The 26978-nt window shown below is 38.1% G+C and overlaps 1 protein-coding gene and 1 long non-coding RNA gene across 2 annotated transcripts; both read right to left on the bottom strand.

Moving 5' to 3' along the window:
- Positions 1-5791: 5791 nt before the first annotated feature.
- LOC127168723 (uncharacterized) lies at positions 5792-10268 on the bottom strand. Its single transcript, XR_007828134.1, has 5 exons — positions 9937-10268; positions 8519-8551; positions 7250-7380; positions 6072-6123; positions 5792-5835 (listed from the first exon to the last, which is right to left on the bottom strand). It is a non-coding gene; the product is annotated as an uncharacterized LOC127168723 (long non-coding RNA).
- Positions 10269-16788: 6520 nt separating this feature from the next.
- Positions 16789-20479, bottom strand: LOC127167575 (complement C3-like). The gene is made up of 6 exons (XM_051113704.1): positions 20476-20479; positions 20035-20124; positions 18683-18763; positions 17791-17874; positions 17556-17682; positions 16789-16846 (listed from the first exon to the last, which is right to left on the bottom strand). The coding sequence occupies exons 1-6, from the start codon at positions 20477-20479 to the stop codon at positions 16789-16791; spliced, it is 444 nt and encodes a 147-aa protein (XP_050969661.1).
- Positions 20480-26978: the final 6499 nt, after the last annotated feature.

Genomic DNA, 26978 nt, shown 5'->3' with positions numbered 1-26978 from the left:
CCCCCTCAAATAAATGTCTTGCTCCCTCAAATCAAAATTTTGAAAACTTGAGAAAGCACGTTAATATACTCACAAAATGAATATATTACAAGTTGACAAAATGATCTGCGGTAGCGGAAAAATCCGCCGAAAAAGGGACACTACATTATACGGCATTAGATTTTCCTCATGTCTCTGTCCCTCCGCTGTGTGTATTCATTCACAGGCTGCAGCGCACGCACACACGCGCGCACACACACACTCCTCCCCTTAGCCCTCGGTAAACATCCAATCACCGTCCGTATGCAAATGAGTCAAGACGCAGGCTAACGTAGTGTTGTGTCGGATTTCAGCGCGGTCACCGAGTGGAAAGACTTTGAAGAAGCTGCGGCGTTTTTATAAAAAAAAAAAAATATATATATATATATATAAAATGAATAAAAAAAAACATAATATGATCTGTTCTATAGCCCATCTGCTTTTACTTAGTTTTTTTTTTATTATTCTTAAGACAACCTTTCAGTTTTGTAAATATTCTAGTAATAGTGTTAAGTCTTACTTTAGGTTAAACGTTTTTGAGAATTAGACCACCCAGCTAAAATAAATGTTATGTTGTTGATTGATAAAATCTGGATTAAGGATATTTTATTTTATTTTATTTATTTAATTTTTATTTTTCAGTTTCCCCCCTGAGGGATTGCCACCTTATTGTGGTCAGGGGGGTTTGCGTGCCTCAGTGACCTTAAAAGCTATACCAGCAGGAGCTTAGTCTTCAAGTGGGACACCCAAATTGGACAGGTCTGGAGGTAGAGGCCTGACAGTGCAATCCACTTCTCCAGGCTTTGGACACAGCTAACAACACAATTCAGCAAGGAAAATACTGTTACTATAAGCACAGGGAAAAAAACAGTGCTCGAACATGATGTGTACACATGATGCCCCCTTCACATTTCTGACTGCCCCCCCATATGTGCCTGTCTAAAACCGGCCCTGGAAAGGAGAAATAAATAAATAAATAAATAAATAAATAAATAAATAAAGTCAATATTCCGGTTGTGTATTTTAGTTTTAATATACGTTTTTTTAAACAAAGCAGCTGACATTTGCCATAGCGACAGCAAGAGGCTAGTGGATTACCGAATCGCTTTCACTCCAGAATGGCAGAAGCGTAGGGCTGCTGCTGGGCGCCGCTGTTGCAATGGAACATTCTATTGGCTTTCACTTGTCAATAGAAGTTCTTTTGGTGTATCCTTCATTTGCCGGCATTTGAAGTCGCGTTCGAATTACCTCAGTGTTTGTCACGCCACGGTGACGCAATCGGCCTTCAAATGCAGCCTTCGGAGTATGTAGCCCAGCGTTCGAATTGAAAATTGATTTTGTTTGGAATTCTAAAACTTTTTCTAAAACAAAAAAACAAAAAAACAAAAAAAAAAAAAAAAAGCGTTAGGCTAGCTGATCGGCTATGGGGGATTTTGAGTTAGTGGATTTTTCCACTCTTAATAATTCGTTTAAAGTTAAATGGATAAAGACATTTTTAAACAACCCCACAGCTTTCCAGCTTTTAGATGATCGTGGTGTCCTTTTTACTATTATGCAAAAATTTTCTTTTCCTGTCCCCTCAAGAGAATATGCCATTGTTTTTGGTGCAGTTCCTGATTGTATTATACCTTTAGTCAAGTGTGGCCCTAAAGGTTCTTTAGTCTCTCCAATCGTTGATAACACTAACTTATTTGTTAACCAAAGTCTTCTCAATACCATGTCAAACAAAGACATTCGTTCAATAATGAACAGATCTCAGATTCTCTACCTGCTTATGTAAGATTTTGGAATAACATATTTAGTGATATAGATTGGTAAGTGTTTTGGCTTCTTCAACAGAAATTCTTCTTATCTAATAAAGTTGCTGAAGTCTCTATTAAAATGATCCATATTTGCTACCTGGTAAATTACAAACTTGCTAAATTTAATCAGCCTACATCCCATTCATGTTGGGATAAATGTTAATAATAAACGTTAATAATACAAAAATGTCAAATATAACATTCTGAATATAGAAATATCAATGATTTAAATAAAACAAAAGATAAAATGAAAATGAAACTTTATAAATTAAACTATAACTGTAAGTCACTGATTTTATTATTGAATCATTCATTCAAGAATGAAGCAAGCGACTCTGTTTACGATTGTGTAATTGAATCAATGACTCGTTTAAAAACGCACGTTCATTTACACATTTACACGGAACACAGCTGTGACTTAGTTTCAGACTATTTTCATTGACGAAATTAGGCAAAATCAGGTAGAGTTATAGTCAGATAATGTAAGGCACTTAATATAATATAATTTGCGCGATCTTTAAGAGTTTGAAATTGATGTTGCTCAATTAGGGACAGAATATACACATATTCTGAAATAATGCTGACTAATTACATATGCTAAATGCTGTGACAAGCCATTCAGACCATCACTGATTACAAGCCCCTGCCACAGGCCAGCGATGACGACACAACCCTCCCAGACACACTCAATGAGTTCTATGCACGGTTTGATATGCAGAATGACACACCTGCACAAAAACTACCCACACCTCCCAACAACCAGGCACGCTGTCTGTCTCCAGCCGACGTGAGGAAGACTCTATCCAGGGTTAACCCACGCAAGGCTGCAGGTCCTGACAACATACCTGGCTGTGTACTGAGGGACTGTGCTGCACAGCTGACGGATGTCCTAACAGATATCTTCAACACCTCGCTGAGCCAGGCAGTCGTCCCCACGTGTCTCAAATCCACCTCCATAATTCCAGTACCAAAGAAATCCCCTTTGTTCTGTCTGAATGACTACCGCCCCATAGCACTGACTCTAATCATGATGAAGTGTTTTGAGAGGTTAGTTATGCACAATATCAAAACCAGCCTCCCCGACACACTCGATCCGCTCCAGTTTGCATACCATCCAAACCGCTCCACGGACAATGCCATTTCCTCCACTCTACACCTGACTCTTACTCACTTAGAAAACAAAGACTTTTATGTTAGACTGCTGTTCATTGACTTCAGCTCAGCATTCAATACAATAATCCCACAACAGCTCATCAACAAACTAAACCTTCTGGGCCTTAACACCTCCCTTTGCAATTGGATCTTGGACTTTTTAACTGGAAGACCTCAGTCAGTCTGTGTCGGCCGCAACACCTCCAGCACTACCACACTGAGCACAGGTGCTCCACAGGGCTGTGTGCTCAGCCCGCTGCTCTTCACGCTGCTGACCCACGACTGCACTGCCAAGTTCAGCTCCAACCACATCATCAAGTTTGCTGATGACACAACGGTGGTAGGTCTCATCTGCAACAACGATGAAACACACTACGGAGAGGAAGTGGCTCAGCTGGCTGAATGGTGTGGCACTAACAACCTGTCCCTCAATGTGAGCAAGACAAAGGAGGTTGTGATGGACTTCAGGAGGAACTCTGTTGACCACCCCCCACTGATCATCGATAACTCGGCTGTGGAAAGAGTCAGCAGCACTAAATTCCTGGGGGTGCACATCACGGAGGATCTCACCTGGACCACCAACACCATGTCACTCTCCAAGAAGGCGCAACAGCGCCTACACTTCCTCCACCCATCCTCACCACATTCTACAGGGGAACCATTGAGAGTGTGCTGACCATCTGCATCACTGTCTGGTACGGGAACTACAGTGCTGCTGACCACAAGACCCTACAGCGGACAGTGAACACAGCTGCAAAGATTATCGGTACCCCTCTCCCCTCCCTTTTGGAAATGATCCTTGCACGATGCTCAGGTAAAGCCACCAGTATTGTGAAGGACCCCACCCATCCCTCCCATCATCTCTTCCAGCTCCTGCCATCAGGAAGACGCTACAGGAGCATCAGAGCCCACTCTGCAAGTCTGCTCAACAGCTTTTTCCCCCAGGCTGTGAGAGCCCTCAATTCCAACCACCTCATCCCGCTCTGAAACCTTATCCACAATGTAAACTGTTGAAAAACTCAAAACACAGTGCACCTCTGAGTGTGCTACATACAGGTGAGTGGGCTAGACAAACCACCTGTAGAAACACTCTTTTCTTTCTATATGCACCAGACACTTTCTTATTAACACTCCACGTTACAAGGACTTAACAAATGTTTACTTGTCAATGCACCACACAGCATATTGCACTATTTGCTTCTTAACCTTTAAATACCTCTTCTGCACATTATCATGCACAGTTATTATGTAAAGTACTTGTCTGTCTTAAGTTATGTGTATGTATAGTCAGTTATTTATAGTATATGTATAGTTACATGTATAGGTTTAAAAAATTGTTTCTACGTCTAGTGTGTGTTCATATTTATGTTTATTTATGTAGCACTGTGGTCCTGCGAGACACGACAATTCGTTCCACTGTATGTCCACACATGTAGCGGAATGACAATAAAGCTCGACTTGACGTGACTTGACTTGACTATGGTACGGATTTAAATACATCGAGCTTTCCAAGATTTGAATTTCAATACAGCATAGAGCAATATAGACAGAGGCTTGTGTTGTATTATTTATTGTATATTCAAATCAATTTCAGATACCAATACCAGATATACGTTCATGTTTAATATGTCCTGCATAATTCCTTACAGAAAGAAATATATTTTGTGTTGGATCAGTTACCTGTGTCTGCAAGTGCGCAGCTGATACACCCACCTGAACGATTTCAAAAGATCGCTTATCCTGCCGAAAAAAGACGATAAACATTGTTGATAACATTTTAAGTAAAAAATGTATTTACATATAAAAACTAGTCCTGTTTGACTGATACGCTTAAAATCAGGTGATTTTAGGTCAGCAGTTTCACATGAGTCAATAGTGCTCTCTGCCGGTTGGGAATAGTAAGATGGCGGATCGAACACTTCCGGTGGTTTCACTGTCTTACGGCAGTTTAGAACGCAATGAGTGATCCAGTCATTATATATAGATCAGTGGATGTAACCTACGAATTGGGATGCAGCTATAGTGTTAAAGTAACACTGAAGCAGAGTTAAAGTTAATGAGATGATTATATGATTAATTAAAGTGCTAATATATATATATATATATATATATATATATATATATAAAGTGATATTAGCACTAGATATAGCAGCTGCTCCAGTTCTTTACTGCACATATTGGCAAAAGTAGTAGATTTTCAGGATATTTGATGTATGGTGGTCAAGAGCTCAATGCACTGGAAATGACTTAAAAAAAAAAAAACAACAACAACACACATGCAAATTAAAAAAACTATTCATCACTTTGACACACATGTTCTGCAAGTACTCGCAAGACAACCAAATACAGGAACGCGCTGCAAATAGGGGAGCACAGGGCACAACTTAAAACTTTTTGAGAATAGTAATTTTTATTTGTGTAAATCCACGTGGGGTTCAGAGTATAATTTTTTATCCACATTAATTTCACACTTGTCTAGTACAAATATGTCGCTTTGTTTCATAATTACAGTGTATATGTTATTGAGAATTAACAGAGTTTTAGATGATGATGAATTTGTTTGACAGCACAATGGTAAGCCTCAAAACTCAGACAACAGAAACCCTTTAAATTTCAACAGAATATGAAACACCTATCTAGATCTCAGCTTTTTCACTTATTATTGCTTTCATACAAAACTTCTTATTAAGAATTAACAGAGATTTAGATGTTGATATTTAATTGAAATGAATAATGTTTGAAGTCACCATTGTGGAGATAAGTATTTGCTTTAGTTGGTTTTAACATTGGTTTTTCTCTTCCTGCTGTAACTGTTTTTTTTTTTTTTTTTTTTTTTTCTTCTTCTTCTTCTCCAAAAACACATCTATTATGGTGAAAAAAGCCAAGAGAAAACATAAGATTATATTAGCCATTTATTAATAATGACATAGTTGTCATGTAGTAGTCTGATTCCCTGATGTCATCAGTGTACATGTGTACATTGTTGATTACAGTTGTATTTTAATGAAATAATATTAAGTAACTTTAAAACAATTTTCATATTTTCTTTTATTCTTGCCATTTGCTTTTATTTTTGCTATTTTTGTTGCGACTTTTTACCTGTCACTTTCTGCTACTGTGGAGGAGACAAAGGAAATTCCTCAGGAACAAACTTTAATAAACAAACACATAGCACAGGTAAAACTGATGAAACTCAAACGGGAACAGAAACACCAAATATGGGCACAAACAAGGGAGAAACTGGGTCAAGGAGAGAACATGGGGAACAAAACACAAGACAAAGGACGGACATTACTTTGTTTTGTGACATTCAAAAATCAAAATTATCAGAATATTTTGTTGTCACCATTGCTGAGATTCACTGCTGACTTTTCATGTCTATAAGTGCCAAAATCAAAACCTCTTTGTGTACCATGTTTATAAAATTGTAAAATAAATACATAAAATGTTGCTATTTTTATTAAGCGCAGTTATGTACAAACATTACTAAATTAGCCAATTCAACTTAAATACAATAAATACCCAAATACTACACAACTATAATGCAAAAATATAACTAAAACATGTTATCATATGACATCCGAAATCTTGAATCTCTGGAATTCCAAATATTGTTATTTCACTATTTTAAACTTTTAAACTAGGCTAAACAAGGCCAACATAAAGTTTGTTCACAAACTTTTACCTCATCTAGTTTGGTCTAGTTTGGTTGGTTCTGTCTTTTTGACATTATTATTATTATTTATTATTATTATTATTTTTTTACTGTTTGCTGACTTCCTCTAAACTTTTTTGTTGTTGTTTTGTCATTATTGTTAGCTATTTGTTTGTATTGTGAGGGAAAGAGCTCATCTTTTAACATTTGTTGATCGTCACCGTTTTTTATGTTTTCTCAACTTTTTTTTTTTCTTACAGTGTAATTAGTGTATTTATGTCAAGCGTACTTAAGTAGCACAGTTGGGAAAATGCACTTACAACTATTACATTAATGATATTGTAACTAAAATCAATTTAATTTAAACTTAGGATAACTAATACATTTTATTTTAATACTAAAATCAATTTAAATATCAGTGGTATTTAGTATATTTTTGCAATTGCGCTGAAGTAAAAATATACTTTTAATTAGTGTATTTATAGTGTATGTGTCAGGCATTCACCATAGCCACTTCCACCTGCAACATCACCAGTAGCACCACCCACTCGTTTATCTTCCCCTGAATTCTAATCACCTTCACCTGATCCTCGTCAGCCACGCCCTATATAAGGACACTCACTCCAGTTCCCTCTTGTCGGGTCTCCCGTTCACTACCCTGACAACAGCTCCTGACTTCATGCTTCCCCCCCCCGTTGTCGAACTTTCCTGTGCTCACTGGTTCCCACGTGGCTTTCCCAGCTGGACTATCATCTACACGTCAATACAAGGACAGTCAGTTAAGATTTATTAATTACCATCTTGACTTGATTTCTGTGAAAAAAAAAAAAGTTGTTTTTTTTTTTTTTTTTCAACTGTTAATAAAACTCTGGTTTGGTTTGCTACTCACCTCTTGTCTCCTCTGTGTGTGTGTGACAATAACTTTTACAATTATTTAGCATAAAAAAATAAGAATGTACTTGCCTGTATTTAAAGGTGTCATTAGAAAAGTTCACTTTTACATGCTGTTTGAACATTAATGTGTGTTGGCAGTGTATATACACATCTACCCTATAATGATAAAAATTCATGCAGTGGTTTTTAATTAATCTATAAAAATAATGACCCCTTTTTCAAATTGAGCCATTCTCAGATGCCTGTCGTTGTGGCATCACACACACAGAGATTGGTTGATAGTTCATTCACATTAGGGTCTTACCTCAGACCCGCCCTAAATCAGCTGTAACAGTCCGACCTCCATTGTTTCAATTGTGGAGCAGGGATGTAAGTTAGACAAAATCTCCGATTGAGGTGTTGCTGGATGTAATGAACAAAGTGGTCGTCATTTACTCCTGACATCTGAGCTGCTAAAGATGCAGTGAATTACGTTTGTTTGTGAAGGGAATGCACCTCCCGATCTACATATATCCGTCTATGTTCATGCAAATCATTCATGGTCCAGCTTCACTTACAGAAGAAGTGAGTGTAAGGTGTGTCTTTTTTTTTTTTTTTTTATATATATATATACATACGAATGAATCTCCTTTCCTAATAGCATGCTAGTTTGCAAGTTTAGCGGCTAAAGTAAACACTTTCGTCACTCCACAGAGATACCAACTTGTGGAAAATGGGCATCCAATGACCCCTTTAAGTATTTTTAGTGCATTCACGTATACTTTAATTTTACCTGGGCATGACTGATTAATTGAATAAATAGCATGAACTGCAGCAGCAGCAATAACAGTGTTTTAACATAATGATGAACTACACAGACAGATGATTCTGTGTGAAGATGTATGACAGCAAAATATGGATAAAACACATCAAAGAGACAAATGTTGTATTCTGATGTAGACAAAGTACTACAACACAATTCACATTTGATCATTAAAGAAAATCAAATGCACAGTACCTTGAGTGAATCCAGAGATGAAGGACATCAACACTACAAGCAGAAGAAACACAGATATGAAACATTTCCATTCATTCATCAATCAAATCACACACTGAAATCTCTAAAGTAAATGTAATGTACACTTGATGTATAAAAGACTTACACATGCAAACACATTAGAAGTAAATATTAAAGTTAATGTTTCACACCACTGATTCTTCACTGGAACAAAACAAACTATAGAAGTCCAAACCACATTAGCTCAAAGTGTTTGAGAAACACACACCCTCACCCATGTGAAAAAAAGTGCACTAAAATACATTTTAAGTACACTTTGTCTATTTTGGTTGGTTCAGTCTTTTTGACATTATTTATTTTATTTTTTTTTGTTTGCTGACTTCATCTAAACTTTTTTTTGTTGTCGTTTTGTCATTAGTGTTAGCTATTTATTGTATTGTGATGTAAAGAGCTCATCTTTTAACATTTGTTGATTGTCAACTTTTTTTTTTTCTTCTTACAGTGTAATTAGTGTATTTTTGTCAAGTGTACTTATGCGGTCTTAATTTTGGGTTGTACACTCATGGTCTTTGGGGTCTCTAGAGACCCCACGCAAAAAAAAATTACTTTTGTAACAAAATATTTTTTTTTTCTAAAACAAATTTAATTTTTCTGTTCATTAATGTTTTTACTACATTTGTGCCATTTTCGGAGGATTTATTATATTTTTTTAAATTTATATAAATTAATGAATAAATATATTTTGTAATAGGTTTTTATACAAAAACAGCTTTTTGTGTAAAATTCACTTTATAAAAGACCCACATTTTTAACTTTCATTCATGGGTATAACATGGATCATTTGACATGGTTTGGTGTAAGATTTTTGCCCATCTTTTGGAAAATGCCATTTTAAAAATAAAAAATGATCATTTTTACCAGTAGATGGCTGCAGAGCTCCACTATTTACTATGTGCTATTTGACTAACTAAAAGACATCTTTTTACAAGTGTGACTGTTGTTTTTTTTTTAACACTAACATACAATCGAGATATCATTCCATTTTTTTTTTTTATTTTTATTTGTAGATCTAGAAAGTGCTGACAGTTTTACAAAGTCTCATGTCATTTCGACAAAGAGAACATTTTTAAAAAATTTAGCGAAAGTCATTTGCGGGTCAAAAAGACCCCGAAGACCGCATAAGGGTAGCACAGTTGGGAAAAAGATACTTACAACTATTACATTAATAATATTTTTTAACTAAAATCTATTTAATTTAAACTTAGGATAACTAATACACTTTTTTTTTCAATACTAAAATCAATTTAAATGATGTTTGATAAGGTTCGGGAGGAGCATGATTAGATAATCAACTAATTTGGCACAGGTACAACTCGTCTAGCTAGCACAAGTCATATATAAGCACACAGCCGACTTACCTCGGTCATTCGACTGTTTTTTTCAGGCATTCGGTTTTGCTCCTTTCGCCATTATATTACAGACTTCCGTTTCCGCACAACGACGAGACCAGTAACGTTACACGAGATCCCCTTGTCGCAACTGCTGTCGAGCTCCACGCTTCATCGCGACCGTCGCTCCGCTCGATTAGCCACACCTTCACCACAACGCCGAGGCTTAACATCGCTTCCACCGGCGAGACTTCCAGTTTCTTCCCCGACATCCTCGTATCATTCGACCATCCCAACATATTTCTAATTTGAAGACATCTAAATTCTTGCTCGAACGGGCTTACCCACAAAAAAAAAAAAATCCAGCCACTCATTTCGCATCGGAGCAGCAACTACAGCAGCTCAAAAAAAAAAAAAAAAAAAAAAAAAAAAAAATTCCAGCAATGGACGGGGCTCTCCCTTCCGGTGCAGCAGGGCCACGGCTCCCTTCGGTCACAGTGTGAGCCCTCCGTCTGTCGTCTCGAGTTACGCTGCGTACTCTGCATTGGACGGGGCTCTCCCTCCCGGTGCAGCAGAGCCGCAGGCCCCCTTCGGTTGCAGTGAGAGCCCTCCATCCGAGGCATCAAACCACGCTTCATATTCAGCCGCAAGGGGGACTCCCCCTACCGGTGCAGCCACGGCTCCCTACCGGCTCGCAACATCAGTCCCCCGTCTGTTTGAGTTACGCTGCGTACTCCGCGGCAGATGGGACTCTCCTTCTCGGTGTAGCAGAGCCGCAGCTCCCTTCGGAAGCAGCGAGAGCCCCTCCACCAATCGTCTCAAATCTTCTCACCTATTCAGCATTTAACGGGGCTTCCCCTCCCGGTGCAGCAGAACCACAGCTCCCTTCAGTTGCAGTGTGGGTCCTCCGTCTGCCAAATGAGTTACGCTGCGTACTCAGGAGCGGACGGGGCCTCCCGGTGCAGCAGAGCTGCAGGCTCCCTTCGGTTGTAGCAGGAGCCCTCGTCCGACGCATCAAACCGTTCCTCGTCTCCGGCTGCAAGAGGTACTCACCCTTCCGGTGCGGCAGAGCTGCTGCTCCCTTTGGAAGCAGCGAGAGCCCCTCATTTGATATCTGCCATCATGCTCCTCCTTTAGCGACATGCAGGGCCGGTTTTAGACAGGCACATATGGGGGGGCAGTCAGAAATGTGAAAGGGGGCATCATGTGTACACATCATGTTCGAGCACTGTTTTTTTCCCTGTGCTTATAGTAACAGTATTTTCCTTGCTGAATTGTGTTGTTAGCTGTGTCCAAAGCCTGGAGAAGTGGATTGCACTTTGTCAGGCCTCTACCTTCAGACCTGTCCAATTTGGGTGTCCCACTTGAAGACTAAGCTCCTGCTGGTATAGCTCTTAAGGTCACTGAGGCACGCAAACCCCCTGACCACAATAAGGTGGCAATCCCTCAGGGGGGAAACTGAAAAATAAAAATTAAATAAATAAAACAAAATAAAATAAAATATCCTTAATCCAGATTTTATCAATCAACAACATAACATTTATTTTAGCTGGGTGGTCTAATTCTCAAAAACGTTTAACCTAAAGTAAGACTTAACACTATTACTAGAATATTTACAAAACTGAAAGGTTGTCTTATGAATAATAAAAAAAAACTAAGTAAAAGCAGATGGGCTATAGAACAGATCATATTATGTTTTTTTTTAAATTCATTATATATATATATATATATATATATATATATATATATATATATATATATTTATATATATATGATAGAGAAGAAGCTGCAGCGTTTTTATAAAAAAAAAAATATATATATATATATATATATATATATATATATATATATTTTTTTTTTATAAAAACGCTGCAGCTTCTTCAAAGTCTTTCCACTCCGTGACCGCGCTGAAATCCGACACAACCACTGATCTATAATAGAGAACTGGATAGCTCATGACGTCATAGTAGTGAAGCCACTGCGCCGCCATATTGCTATTCCCTAGTATTCGCAAACATTCTATTGAATAGATTCTATTGACTCAGATTCGTTTAAAAACGCATGCTCATTCATAAACAAAACAGCTGTTTGAATAGAGATGCGGCTGACTTTGTTTCAGATTTTCATTGACGAAAGTGAGCAAAATCAGGTGGTGTTGTAGTCGGATAAATGTAATTTAAGGCACTTAATATAATTTGCGCGATCTTTAAGAGTTTGAAATAGATGTTGCTCACTTAGGGACATTAAAATACACATCATAACTTGGAGAAATAACGCTGACTAATTACAATTGGTACGGATTTAAAGACGTAAAGCTTTATTTCCAAGATTTTAATTTCAATACAACATAGAGCAATATAACAGGCTTGTATTGTATTATTTATTGTATATTCGAATCAATTTCAGATACTAATTCCAGATATATGTTCATGTTTACTATTTCCTGCATAATTCCTTACGTTAGGAAATATATTTTGTGTTAGATCAGAACTGTGTCGGCAAGCGCTCAGCTGACACACCCACCTGAACGATTTCAAAACATCTCTTATCCTGCTCGAAAAGAAGATAAACACTGCAGATAAGATTTTAAATAAAAATGAATTTACATACACATATCATAAAAACTAGTCCTGTGTGACTGATACGCTTACAATCGGGTGATTTTAGGTCAGCGGTTTCGCTGTGAGTCAGTGGTGCTCTCTGTCAGTAGGGAATAGTAAGATGGCGGATCGAACACTTCCGGTGGCTTTACTGCCTGACGGCAGTTTAGAACGCAATGCGCGATCCAGTCATTATATAGATCAGTGGACACAACACTACATTAGCCTGCGTCTTGACTCATTTGCATACGACGGTGATTGGATGTTTACCGAGGGCTAAGGGGAGGAGTGTGTGTGTGTGCGCGTGTGTGCGTGCGCTGCAGCCTGTGAATGAATACACACAGCGGAGGGACAGAGACATGAGGAAAATCTAATACCGTATTATGTAGTGTCCCTTTTTCGGCGGATTTTTCCGCTACCGCAGATCATTTTGTCAACTTGTAATATATTCATTTTGTGAGTATATTAACATGTGCTTTCTCAAGTTTTCAAAATTTTGATTTGAGGGGGCAAGACATTTATTTGAGGGGGCACTGCCCCCTCTTGCCCCTGCGTAGAACCGGCCTTGCTGCAAACTGACAACAACAGGAAGTGAGGTCAAAACAGACCGATTGACGTAGCCACACTGTATGCATTTATGAAGCACAGGCATAATTTCAGGTGTAAGGATCAATGAAAAATAAGGATGCGATAAAAAGGAGAATTCTTTTAACAATTTTTGTTTTCATGTTGGTTTTTATACATTTTTAAAAAGCATTTATTACACATTTAGTTTCACCTGAACAAACATGTATTTTAATAACAGGTCAAAATATGTGATATTTTGTTAGTTTTTTCGGTTTTATGGTTTTCTAATGGCTTCCTGCAAAATGGTTATGTTATGCTTTGTTTGTCTGTTTGTTTTTTTTCATACATGAATTAATATTTGATAATAAGCTTTCATATATAAATAATATATTAATTTAGAACAAATTTATTTTAATTTATTTTTATCATTTAATAAATATTAAAGGAGAAGTCCAAGTCTAAAGTTAAGTCTAAAGTAGACTTAACGTTAAAGTTTGTTTAAAAAAGTTTGTATAAAACAATGCATGGACTACATCGATTATGAAAATAAGTTGATTTACGTGGACTGCATCAACGCATCACGCCGTTTATGTTAGTCTCATATTTCACACAAAACAAGACTCATTGGCACACATTTTCAGGACTCAAATTCTTGACAAACCCACCGCCCGCACTGAATAACAGAACCGCTCTGAACAAGTAGTTGTCTGCCAAGTCATATAATGTGAGAGCCACACTTTATAATCATGAGGGGTTTCATTCGTTCATGGAGAAGAGATTCACTGCAGCTGCCTTGGGTGTGAGCTCCCAGGTTTAAATGAGCTGTTTATATTCATAGTTACAAAATATTTACAAGTTGTTGGTTCTTTAAAATATATGATGGATGCCATTTACACCATACACATTAATTTTTATTGCTTATCCTTGTTATGTTTTAGAATAAATAGGCCTATATCAGGATATCCATAAAAACAATTTTTTTTTATGGATATCTTGTATAAATGGTTCTCATTAATATTTTAGAATAGAGTTGATCTCATTCTTTTCCACTGGCAAAATAGTAGCCTATGTCACTTGTTTTAAACAATGAAAATCAAATTAAATTTATGCAGTTTCTGATGAGGTGAACATCTTTTAGCTATTTTTAGTGGAAAGAGACAGGCCTATATTTATTGCAATGTGCTGTCTGACTCTGCATGTGACTGACAAGTATTTTAAAAACAAACTTGTTGTGTACAAACTCTTTTACCCAAAGTAATCAAACAGAATTGATTATGTTTGGTCCCTCCGAACTTGATAACGCAGTTGAATCTAAGCTGGGTCCTCTGAGCCTGTTTAGAAAACATCATGTAAAAAATCTGGGGATGATTTGTGATAGTGCACTTAAATTTGACAAGCAAATAAATGAAATCGTTAGAACAAGCTTTTTTAAGTTGAGGATGATTTCCAAAATAAAGCCTTTTTTATCCAAGAAAGATCTGGAAAAAGTAATTCATGCATTTATCATTTCGAGACTAGATTATTGCAACTCGCTATATTATGGTGCTCAAAATAAAGTTTTAGATATGCTGCAGATGGTCCAGAATGCGGCTGCAAGAATGCTTACAAGCACTTGCAAATTCGATCATATTACTCCCGTGTTAAAATCATTGCATTGGTTGCCTGTTACTTTTAGGATAAACTTTAAAATTTTATTATTTGTATTCAAATCTCTACATGGTTTAGCCCCATCTTATATTGCTGATCTAATCCAGGAACAAAAGTCAACGAGATCATTACGATCTCAATCCCAGAAACTTCTTGTTGTTCCTCGGTCTAAGATGTGGTCTAGAGGGGCTTGCGCTTTTGCGGTTGCCGCCTCAAATCTATGGAACAGTTTGCCTTCATATATTAGGGACCTTCCTACGCTCGGCCAGTTTAAAAGCCATTTGAAGACATATTTTTTTTTATGATAGCGTTTGATCAAAGATAAGTGTGAAGGGTGCTGGTGTCATTTATTTCTTTTTTAAATTCTATTTTTATTTTTGTTAATTTCTTTTTTTTTTTTTTTATTTAGATATTTGGGTATACATTGTCTTTTATTTGTCTTTTTCTGCTCATTGTGTTACTGCTTGTACAGCACTATGGTCAACATTGTTGTTTTATTCAGTGCTTTAGAAATAAATTTGAACTTTGAACTTAAATGTATGGTATAGCAAATATAGCAACACAGTTCAGAGAAAAAAAGTGTGCCAAAATTCAAAAGCCTTTTGAAGATCTCACTGAATATTTATTTTACCATAGTAAAAGTACATGTCTGGCTGAAGTAAATTTTTCATCTCAGTTTTTAGTATTCAGTTAAAATTAGACAAATCTGCTATGGTTATTAATCTCCAATTTGTTATTTATCAGTTTAGAATTTAGAATTTACCAGTTTTAAATTCCAGTCGCGCTGATGGGAAAAGTTGTAACACTGTGTTATATTAAACTATGCTATTCTATGACATTAGCCATGTAATTTTCACTATTTATTTTTATGGGTTTTAATAAGAAACCACAAGAAACCGGTAAATAAAAACTGACAATCGATGTTTAATGTTCAGAAATTATTATTTCAAGAAATGTAAAACATTTCGTCTCATATTCTATGAGAGCTGTGTTTGGAGGGAGAGAAAGTTTTTCTGAATGTTTGAATGCGTTTCATCTATTTGCTCACATTGTTTTGAACTATACTGTATAGCTGTGTTTTGCGATCAGGGCCATCCCACACATGGTTGTGATGTGTTCATTGTAAGACTCAAAAATTTGATTATTTTTAATTCTTAAAAAAAAACGCCATTATTTTATTTGTAAAAGATAACCATTTTATTTTATTGACAAAATATTTTAGTTGGTCATGTATATTTTTTTTTTCATTCAATCAGACAACATTTTAAGCTGTCATATGGTCATGTTACAACTACGGGACATGTTGTCACTTTTCACTTCCTTTCTTTTGAGGTAAATAACAAAAAACGTATACACTGTAATTATGAAACAAAGCGACATATTTGTCCTAAGCAAGTGTGAAATTAACGTGGATAAAAAAAATATACTCTGAACCCCACGTGGATTTACACAAACTGAGGAATTCAAAAAGTGTTAGGTTGTGCCCCGCGCTCCCCTACAGCAAGTTCATTTTCTTATAAATCCCGATATGTATGTGGAAAATTGCAATAGACCCCTGATACTTTTGAATGTTGTCGTCACATACGCAGCTTCATACACATGGGTTTTCTAATTCAGTGTGTTTACTCGGTAGCTCACACGATACGGTGTTGCACTTGAGTGATAAAGAGCTCCGCTACACACTCTGTGAAATTACGGTTTGACGAAACAGGCCAAATCTGTATAAGGAAGTTAAAATCAACAAATGTGTTTTTATATCACTTTTTGCTTTTGTTAATGCTATCGGGTAGGTTTAGGGTTGGGTTTGGTGTAGGGGATATTTCCAACATGATAGATAGAACATTAACCTTTAGCGACACTCCATGTATATATATTTATTTTTTTATTTAAATTATTTCAATAAATATAATAATTATTTCAATCATTGGCTGTCCTCTGCCTTCCCTGAAAGAACTTTACACTGCACGCTGCCTAAATAGAGCAGCAAACATCCTAAAGGACCCTTCCCACCCTGGACACTACTTTTTTTGAACTGCTGCCCTCATGTAAGCAATTCAGGTCCATCACATCATCGACCAACACACTGAAGAACAGCTTCTGCCTCAGCGCCATATAGTAGTTGAACACTGCCAGACACACACACATAAAGATAACTTGAAGGAAAACACCAATCTAATCTGACATTGTTTACCTCAAACCATACAGCTTTATATTTTCTGTATACCTGAGTGTATGTCTGCATTCTATATTACTCAACATGTTTACATTCCATTGCACTTCACTACTCTTCCATTGTGTTTAATACCTTATACAGTACAGCATATTACTGCCTATTGTGCAATAACTTACACAAACTGCTACAAAAGATCTGTGCAATACTTAATTGATCATTACTAATACCATTAGTATACAAAACAATGCAACAGTTATTGTTTTTCTGTTATATGCCTGTTATATTTCTGCTTTATTTAAAACTGTACAATCAGTATACAATACTCAATACTCCACATGGCATTTGTATTTTATACATCACTTTGCAATAACTGGCTTTGTGTGTGTATTGTTGTAGGTAATCTAATTTAGAATATTTATTTATTTCAATTCTTTAAATTAGATGTTTAGCTTGCACTATGTTATATGTGACCTCACTGTAAAGACTGCCCTAATTTCGCTGTACTTCGTATAGTGGCAATAAAGAATCTTGTCTCTGTTCTAATTTAGTAAAAGTGGATTATGACAAATAACATTTGTCACATCACTGAGATACGAACAAAATTGTATTTGCTATTTATAGCAAAATGCTATTTAAAAAAAAACAAAAAAAAAAAAACCTACCTTTTACCCAAGTCAGAAAATTTGCCCATGACGAGGTACAACTTGTCTTTTTCCAGTCCCAAATGTTCTCTGCAATTGGGACGGGCCAGAAATTGTCTCGTCTTCCCCGCAACTTCCTCATCAGTGCCTACAACAGAGAACAGCATTTAGGATACAACTGCGCTGCAATGCAGTACATGAATATGTATTGGAAAAGGACACACTTTAAATGCATTTCACGATGAATAAACTGTACCTTCTTTCAGCACATGTTCCACCTTCATGTCATAGGTGTCAGATTCCTGTGTCAGATTCATGTTCTCCACTTTGACTTTATAAACTGTCAAAAAAAAAAAATTGTGTTATAGTGTAATTGGCATAACTGATTAAAATGGATCAGTGGACCAAGTCAAACATTTTTATTGCATTTACACAAGGGTTAAAGGAATATTTCACTCAAATAGGCACAATATCATCATTTATGCTCTCATGTTGCTCCATACCTGTATGACTTTCTTCTGCACAAAACTAAATAAATTAATTAATAAAAATAAATAAATAAATAAATATATATATATATATATATATATATATATATATATATATATATATATATATATATATATATATATATATATATATATATATATATATATATATATAAAGTTAAACAGTGATGTAGGACGATTTTGAAGTTGGAGGAGAAAATCGTCATAAACAGGAATACACACAGTTCATGCATAGCTAGACCAAGATGAGCATTTGCAGTTAAAAAGTATATAATTATTATTATTGTTTCTTAAATTATCTGATCGTTTTGCTAGATAAGACCCTTCTTCCTTGGCTGGGATTGTTTAGAGCGCTTTGAAGCTGCACTGAAACTGCATTTTGGAAATTTAAACTTACGGGCACCATAAAAAGTCTGCTATACGGAGGAAAATCCTGAAAAACATCATTTCTTTATGACTGAAGAAAAAAGACAAACATCTTGGATGACAAAGGGGTGAGTACATTTTCTGTACATTTTTGTTCTGGAAGTGAACTATTCCTTTAAGAGAAATGTTTGTCAGTTTGGAGCAACATCACGGTGAGTAAACAAAGGATGACATGATGACAATAAATTAGCACAGAGAACTGAATGCATTTACCATAATCCATGCCAGGTTCACAGGCTTTATCAGAACGTTGATTTTCGTCGACTCTGTTTTTAATCTGGTAAGTGCAGTCTCCTGTGTTTAGAGAAGTTAAAGTTTATACACACACATATACACTTGTAATCACATACACACGTTGTGTGTCCATGTTGTGTCCATACTGTATAAACTGTATATTCTGTCGCCCTACACCATCCCTAAACTTAAACCTACCCTTTACAGGAAATGTTACTGTGGGCGATGAATCAGAGACTATAGTATCTCTATTCCCAGACCATTAGGACTCAGGCTCTAGATGTTGCTGCATGTTCAGCTCCTCCATCTACAGCCCAGGTACAAGGAATAATAATAATAATAATAATCTTTATATTCTATTAATTAACTGAGACCTTTTTAGAAATAGTAATAATAGACTGTAACTTCTTATTGGATTTAAAAGTTCTTTTAATGTTAAATGCTGCTCGCCAATTTTTTTTGAAGTTCTTCAATTAGTTTCCTTCTATCTTCAGTATATCTATTGCACTGAATGAGGACATGTTCAACTGTTTCTCTGATTCCACACCAATCACACAGCCCTGTTGGATGTTTTCCTATAATATTTAAGGTTGAATTAAGTCCTGTATGCCCAAGCCTTAATCTTGAAAGAACACAATCATCCTTTCTACTCCCTCTTGGATTCCTACCTTTACTTACCATTGATTGTATTGAGTGAAGACGCCTGCCCTTTTGTTCATTATCCCAATAAGATTGCCATTTTCCAATTATCTTCTTTTTAATTATTGACTTAAGTTCGGTTTTACTATACAGAATTTGCATATATATACTTTCCTTTGCCATTGCCCGTTTTGCTAAACGATCAGCTTCCTCATTTCCTGCCACTCCTGTATGCGCCGGAACCCACAAGAACTGAACTATCTTATTTGCCTGATGTAACAGTAACTGAAGGATCTCCAAGGCAATGTCTTGTCTAGTTTCAGACTGTTGAGCGTCCAAGCATAGTAAGGCTGAACTTGAATCTGAACATATTAGTGATTTGTTTAATCCCATATCACATACTGTAAACAACACTGTCATAATCCTTCACAGTGGCTGTTTGGCATGGCCTGCCTTATATGGCTGCCAAACAGGAAGTAACCATAGAAGCAGCAGAGGGAGCGGTAACAGTCAGTCAATGGGTGAGGACTCCCTCTGCTGACATGGCATTACACCATAACATGATAAATACTGTACCAAGTGCACACACACACACACAAACTGTTTGTTTCTTCATTCATAAACAAGAATAAGAATTTAAAAAAACTGAATGTTTAAAATTACAATTTGCTATTACTTGTGTGCGACAATACCTTCTGCACACTGGCACAGGTCTCCTGTACAGAGCCTGTATATCTCACCATCCGTCCTTTCAGGGTGATAGAACTTTGTACAGCGTGCATCTGAAACACACACACATACAGAGGTTTAATGCAGGGATGCCAATTATTTAAAAACGCTGCTGTGGAAAAAAAAAAAAGAATTCACAATATGCAATCTCAACAAATACAACAATATCTGCTGAGAAGAGCCCACAAATAAAGATGATTAAATCATTAGACAATAAAAGAGTGTCTTTGTGCAGGACTAGTAACTCAGTATAAAGTACCCAACAAATGACTCTTACGAATTTATTTTCAAGTGAATCAAAGATATACTGCTGGTGCCAGTCCTAGACTTTTTGGGGCCCTAAGCAAAACTTTGTTGAGGCTCCTGTCAGTGCATTTATAAAATCCCCAAAATGACCCCCAGACCCATATTTGGTTCTTTCAGAACAGTTTCACTGTTAACAAACAACAGTGAGATTAAACGGTCACAAATACAACAACAAAGAATAAAATAACAAACAACACGACAACTACAATTTAGGGATGCACCGATACCACTTTTTCCAGTACGCGCCCCATACCGATACTTCTATTTTTTGGTACTTGCCGATTCCGAGTACCGATACCAATATTTTTTTAATTTAACCAGTAAATTTGTAAAATATTGGGTACAGAAACTAAAATAATATGTATAATGTTAGTTGGTTAACTTTTTTAAATAGAAACAGTCAAACCAAAATTTATTCAGATACCTTTTCTCATATTATCAGACAACATTTTTCACATTATCACATTAGCATAAACTGTGTCCTGCACCCACTAGTAAAAAAAAATATCAAACATTAGGTGGTGTATATCTGGTGTCTGAATAATTTTTGGTTTGACTATATATCCCTTAGTTATTTTTATTTTTACACTTAATTATGCCCATTAAAATGTGTTTTGTTACTTTCACAGTTCAATTCCTTTTTTTTTTTTTTTTGCTCTATGGTACATCTTTAATTTAATAGCATTAAACTGCCCCGCTGCAGCGGCTCAGTACTTTAATCACGCGTTTTGTTGTAATAATGCAGGGAATCACTTGTTATGAATCTCATAACTCTGATATTTTCAGAAATATAAGTAGTGTTTTTCATCTGAAACATGCTGCTATTTGGGCTATAATCTAAAGAGACTCAAATGCAGAAACACTCATGAAACAAGCAAAACATGCGCAACACGCTCAAGTACAGTACAACAGTACAGTTCAGCCGTAAAGAATTTGTATTTTTGAGTTAAACATTTCAGGATTTTTCTCCATATAATGGACTGATATGGTGCCCCAATTTTTAACTTCCAAAATGCAGTTTAAATGCGGCTTCAAACGATCCCAAATGCAGTTGTAAATGATCCCAGCCAAGGAAGAAGGGTCTTATCTAGGAAAACAATCGGTTATTTTCATAAAAATAATACAATTTATATACTTTTTAATCTCAAACGCTCGTCTTGTCTTGCTCTCTCTGACAGTTAGGGTATGTTGAAAAACTCCAATTGTATTTTCTCCCTCAACTTCAAAAATCATTTCAAAATCATCCTACGTCACTGCAGAAGTACCAAAACAGTCTTTGCAAAGTGAACATGCAAAGATCATCAAACACCCTTAACAAAAAAGGTAAAACAGCGATAGAAGATGATAAAATGAGATGGAAATTTTTTGAGATACCCTAACTGTCATCAACCGGAAAAAAACAGTTCAGGGAGAGTGAGACAAGACAAGTGTTTAACATAAAAAAAATATACAGATTGTATTATTTTTATGAAAATAACTGATTGTTTCACTAGATAAGACCCTTTTTCCTTGGCTGGGATCATTTACAACTGCATTTGGGATCGTTTGAAGCCGCATTTAAACTGCATTTTGGAAGCTCAAAATCAGGGCACCATAGCAGTTCATTATATGGAGAAAAATCCTAAAAGGTTTCCCTCAAAAAAAATAATTTCTTTACGGCTGAAGAAAGAAAGACATGAACATCTTGGATGACATGGGGTGAGTACATTATGTGTCAATTTTTATTCTGAAAGTGGACTTCTCCTTTAAGACATAACTGAATGACTTTAGGTGAAAACTTGCCAAGACAGAGATTCTGACGTTGTTACATGTCTCCTTGTGTTTCTGTTTATTGGACTGTTTTGGTTTCTCCCATTGTCTTCCCCCGTCGATCTGTCTGCTTTGGTTTAACCCTTGTTAACGTCATCCCATTCACCTGTCTTGGTAATCAGCACACCCTTTATAAGCCTGTTTGTATCCTGAGTTCTCTGTCGGTCTTTAATGTTGTTTATTAAGGTTACTACGTGTGTGGATCTTCCTGCTTGTTTCTGCTTGTGCTACCTGAGGATTATATTAAACCTTTTGCTTGTTATCTTGTCTCTCGTCTCGTTCCATCCAGCACGCAGCATCTACGTAACAGAAAGACTGACCTACAACAGTTTAACCGGCGTTATTCCCCTGCGTTTATTTTTTTTCTTGTTTCTCAGTGTTTTTCTTTTTGATTTTCTATTATGGACCCTACTGTTCTCCTCATCATCCTGAAGCAGGGGGAACGCTCTCTTGAGGACCACACCCGTGATTACATCTTCCTGGCAGAACACTCCCACTTCCCGGATAGCAGCCTTTGCACTTTCTACCGTGCAGGACTGAACACCACCACGAAGGGGCTGCTATCCGGAGAGGGTCCTCAAGAGAGCCTGCCGGACTACATCGAGTGGGTGCTGGCGTCCTGTGGATCGTCATGGACTATTGACTTCGTCAAGGAGGACGTCAGCCCCACTCCAGACCCAGAACCCAGCCAACCCTCACCCCGACATGCGGAGCATGAGCCCGAGCCCACCGCGGATGACGAGCCAGAGCCACGAGCGACAGAGCAAAGGATCGCCACAGAGCCAGAGCCCAACACGTCCGACCAGGTGCGAGAGCCGGCTACAACTACCGCAACGGTGGAGTGCTGCGTGGAGCAAGAGAGGGCTATGGAGAGCCCTGCCCACTGCACCACCGCTGGGGGTGAGCTTGAACTGAACTCTGGGGACTTGATTGACTTCTTTACTGAAGTTCTGGAAACTAACTCTGGAGATTTAATAGACTTTTCTACAGAAATACCTACCTGTCATGATCTACCTGTCGGTATGGAATTCCCACCCACCCCCCTCTTCTGTCTGTCTGGTCACCGCTGTCCCCTGACAGCCCCTCTGCTCACCCTCAGCCCACTACCTGTGCAGTGGGCTCACCGCGGGTCTGCCAGCTTCCATCGGCGTCAGGGCTGGAGGATCCCTCAGCTCCGCCTCCAGCCTCAGAGTCCAGAACTCCGCCTCGGCCCTCCGACCCTGCGGCTCCACCACGGCTCTCAGCGCCCTCGTCTCCACCGTCGCCCGTCGGCCCACCAGCTCCACCGGGCTCCCTCGTCCCTCCGGCTCCGCCTTGGTCGGTCGTTGTCCCGCCATCGCCTCGGGACTCCACTCCTCCGGCTTTGCCTCGTCGCTCCATCCCACCGGCTCTGTTGGGCTCCTCCCTCCCTCCGGCACAGCCTCCATCCTCTGTCGCTCCGGCTCCGCCGCGGACCTCCGGATCTCCGCCTACGCCTTGGTCGCCAGAGCCTAGGGCTCCGCCTTGGCCCTCCGGATCCTCGGTGTCGCCCTGGATCTTCGGCTCTCCGTCTCCGCCTCGGGCTCCTCCGCCAGCTGCTCCGCCTCTGTCGGTCGGCCCCCTGGAGTCGTCAGCCCTTCCTCCACCATGGCTCCTCCCTCCATCGGCTCCACCGTGGGTCATCATGGCTGCGGTCTGGGTCTCCCTCTGCTTCTCCTGCTTCGGGTCCCTCCTGTTTCCTCCCTGGCTCCTCCCACCTTCGTCGCCCCCATGGACTCTAAGGACTCTGTTTTTTGTTTTCCGTCCTCCGCCGAAGCCTCCCCCCCCACATGGACTCTGTTTTGCTGCTGTTTTTTCGCCCCTCTTGTTTATTTTGTTTTTTGTTTCCTACGGCGCGAGGTCGCGCCTATTCGGAGGGGGGAGTAATGTTACATGTCTCCTTGTGTTTCTGTTTATTGGACTGTTTTGGTTTCTCCCATTGTCTTCCCCCCGTCGATCTGTCTGCTTTGGTTTAACCCTTGTTAACGTCATCCCATTCACCTGTCTTGGTAATCAGCACACCCTTTATAAGCCTGTTTGTATCCTGAGTTCTCTGTCGGTCTTTAATGTTGTTTATTAAGGTTACTACGTGTGTGGATCTTCCTGCTTGTTTCTGCTTGTGCTACCTGAGGATTATATTAAACCTTTTGCTTGTTATCTTGTCTCTCGTCTCGTTCCATCCAGCACGCAGCATCTACGTAACAGACGTATTGTTGTGTGTGTATTTCTCCATTTAAAGCACACGGCCAAAGCCGAAAGTAGCCTATACTTACCTGTGTTTTGAATAGTGTACACAGAAAGCCTCTTGGCGAACAGCATATCTTTTGCAATTCAATGTGTTTTTAATAGTATCAAGCATGTCCAGCAGGAGACTATATATTATGACAGTCACATTACATGATTTGACTGATTTGTATGTTACGTAGGAAGGGCAACAGTGCACAATTTTTAGAGAAAGGAACGGAATACAGCATCTTGTTTTCATAATCGTTCGAAATCAAAATCAAAGACACAACTAAAATTCAGTTAATTGCTAAATCCTAGTCATTAAATCATCTTTGATAGCAAGGGGGCCCCTGGTAGTTCCGGACCCAATGCATATCATGCACTTTACATATAGGTTACGTACAATGTGTTACGCTGTACTTGAAGCTGACACCAAGAGGAATTGTTATCATCAAAACAATATCATCATTTGGCAGTTAAACTGCAAGTTTTTATACATTATTTTGCACAAAAGAAATCATTAAGAATATTTGGAACAGGAATTAATTTCCTCATGATTCCCCTTCTCCAAGTGCTTGCAGCTGTTGTGCTGACTCACAAAAACACTCAAGCTTGAACTGAGCTGATGATACAAAAATCACTTATTACGTAATATATATGTACTCAATCTATTCATTTTTCAAGTTATTATTATAATTAATTAATGGCAGGAAATGAACATTAATTTAAAAACTCTGAAATTAACTAAACAAGTGTGTGTGTGTGTGTGCATGCACCAAAAGCTCACCTGGTGAATAATATTCGTATATTGTGACTGTAGCAGGTTGTAGCAGACCCACATTAAGTATCTTGTGCATTGGGAAAGCAATTTTTTCTCTCTCTTTATTAGAAACCTATTGAGACATAAAAAATAAATAAATAAAAAGCAGATTTAGATGATGAAATATCATGTTGCACACTGTAAACTGCAGTCGTGTCCTGTTTATATGTACACTTTTACATTGTTTCCTGTGTCTCATTAGTCAGTGTAACAGGACTCGTAGGAAGTGTATATTATACAGATCATAGTCAAGACAGGCAGGGTCGATCTCCAAAAAACAGTAACATCCAGGGCATTGAATTGGAGACCTTGTCAGGTACATTACCTTACTATTTTGTGAGACCAGGTAAAACAGACAATGCTGTTACTGCTGCGGAGTTTTGCCATTCCACACCACAAGGCATCACAATAGCTACAGATCCATGGACTGCACATCTGCCTTGTTAAAAAAGGCTTTCCCTGGTTCCAAGACTGCGCAAAAATTTTCAAGCGCTCGTACTAAGACTGAAGCAATTGTTAACACTGTGACAGCGCCACAATCTATCGACGTAGCTCTGAAAGTACTAGAAGACATACCTTACTGTGGTGTTCCTACTGATGGGAAAAAAACAAAAATCACACTGCTGTGGAAATATTTCCTCTGCTTATTCAGTATTTTAACTGGAACAATGGTGGTGTGCAAAGTAAATTAGACAAAGTTAAAAACGCTCCAAATGAGTCAGCTGATCCGATCGCACAATACATCAAAGAAACACTGGAGAAGAAATGGGAATTCTTCTGAATGTATTGCATTTACAGGTGACAACTGCAGTACAATGTTCGGGGAATCTGGAGTGAAGAAGAAGGAAATAATGTTTTCGCAAACTTAAAGAAGTCATTGCAGAACAAGCCTTTAATTGGTGTTGGATGCCCAGCACAAGTCTTGAACAACTGCGTTCATTCCGGGGCAGACAGACTAGATGTCGTTATTGAGACAATCATCTTCAAAATGTGTCTTTCACATTTACACTGTGCTCACAGCGAATCTGAAGGAGTGCTGTGAATTTGTTGATGTTGAACACAGAAATCTCCTTTCTCACAGAAAGATGCGAAGACTGTCATTATTCCCAGGTATGTCTCTAGCCTTGAAAGCATTCTTTTTGTCACAGGAAAAAACACCCTCCTTGACAAAAAACTTGTTTGAAGATGCGTTCAGTGAAATTTACCTCTAGCACATGCACTCACTCGTATGTGTGCACACTCATGAGATAGAAGGGAAGTGCAATTCATTTGTGGAAGTGAAGTCCACACCATGCTTCTTGAATGCAAGACCAATAACTTCATGTCTGTTAAGGTTAGGGGACTACTGGCACAAAATCACAAGAATGGACTTGGTAAGTGGTGCTCAAGTACAGGGTCTGTACAGTTCATGCCTGGCGTATCAGGAGAAATGGATGGCACCCATGGAGGAGTTCTCCTCTTTCATGTGGATGGATCTGAGCCACCTGACTGGAATGACATAGAAGCCTGTATCAAATACCTGAGAGAAAAGGGTGTGCCAGTGGATGATGCAAAGTGTTTTGATCAGGTCACCAACCTGAAGAAATTCACAGAATGGTGTAACAGTGATGGAGATTTTGAAATATTTTGAAAGGTCCAAAAGCATAGAGCAGGAAAGGCAGCATCGGTCCTGGAGTGCCACCATCCTGCAAACAGCTAATCAAGGTCTACAGAATTATTAGGGCTACA

This window comes from Labeo rohita, chromosome 7, assembly GCF_022985175.1.
Source record: "Labeo rohita strain BAU-BD-2019 chromosome 7, IGBB_LRoh.1.0, whole genome shotgun sequence".
In the NCBI taxonomy this organism is placed as follows: Eukaryota; Metazoa; Chordata; class Actinopteri; order Cypriniformes; family Cyprinidae; genus Labeo; species Labeo rohita.
Note: the sequence above shows the minus strand (reverse complement) of the source record. Positions and strands in the feature narration are given on the sequence as shown.

Bases quoted from the DNA above. Each gene is read 5' to 3' on its own strand.
- LOC127167575 (XM_051113704.1), bottom strand. The intron at 17,683-17,790 runs GTACAGTTTATT...TCTCTGTTGTAG, and splicing joins GGAACATGTGCTGAAAGAAG to GCACTGATGAGGAAGTTGCG. The intron at 16,847-17,555 runs GTAGGTTTTTTT...TGTGTCTGGCAG, and splicing joins TTTTCTGACTTGGGTAAAAG to TGTTCAACTACTATATGGCG.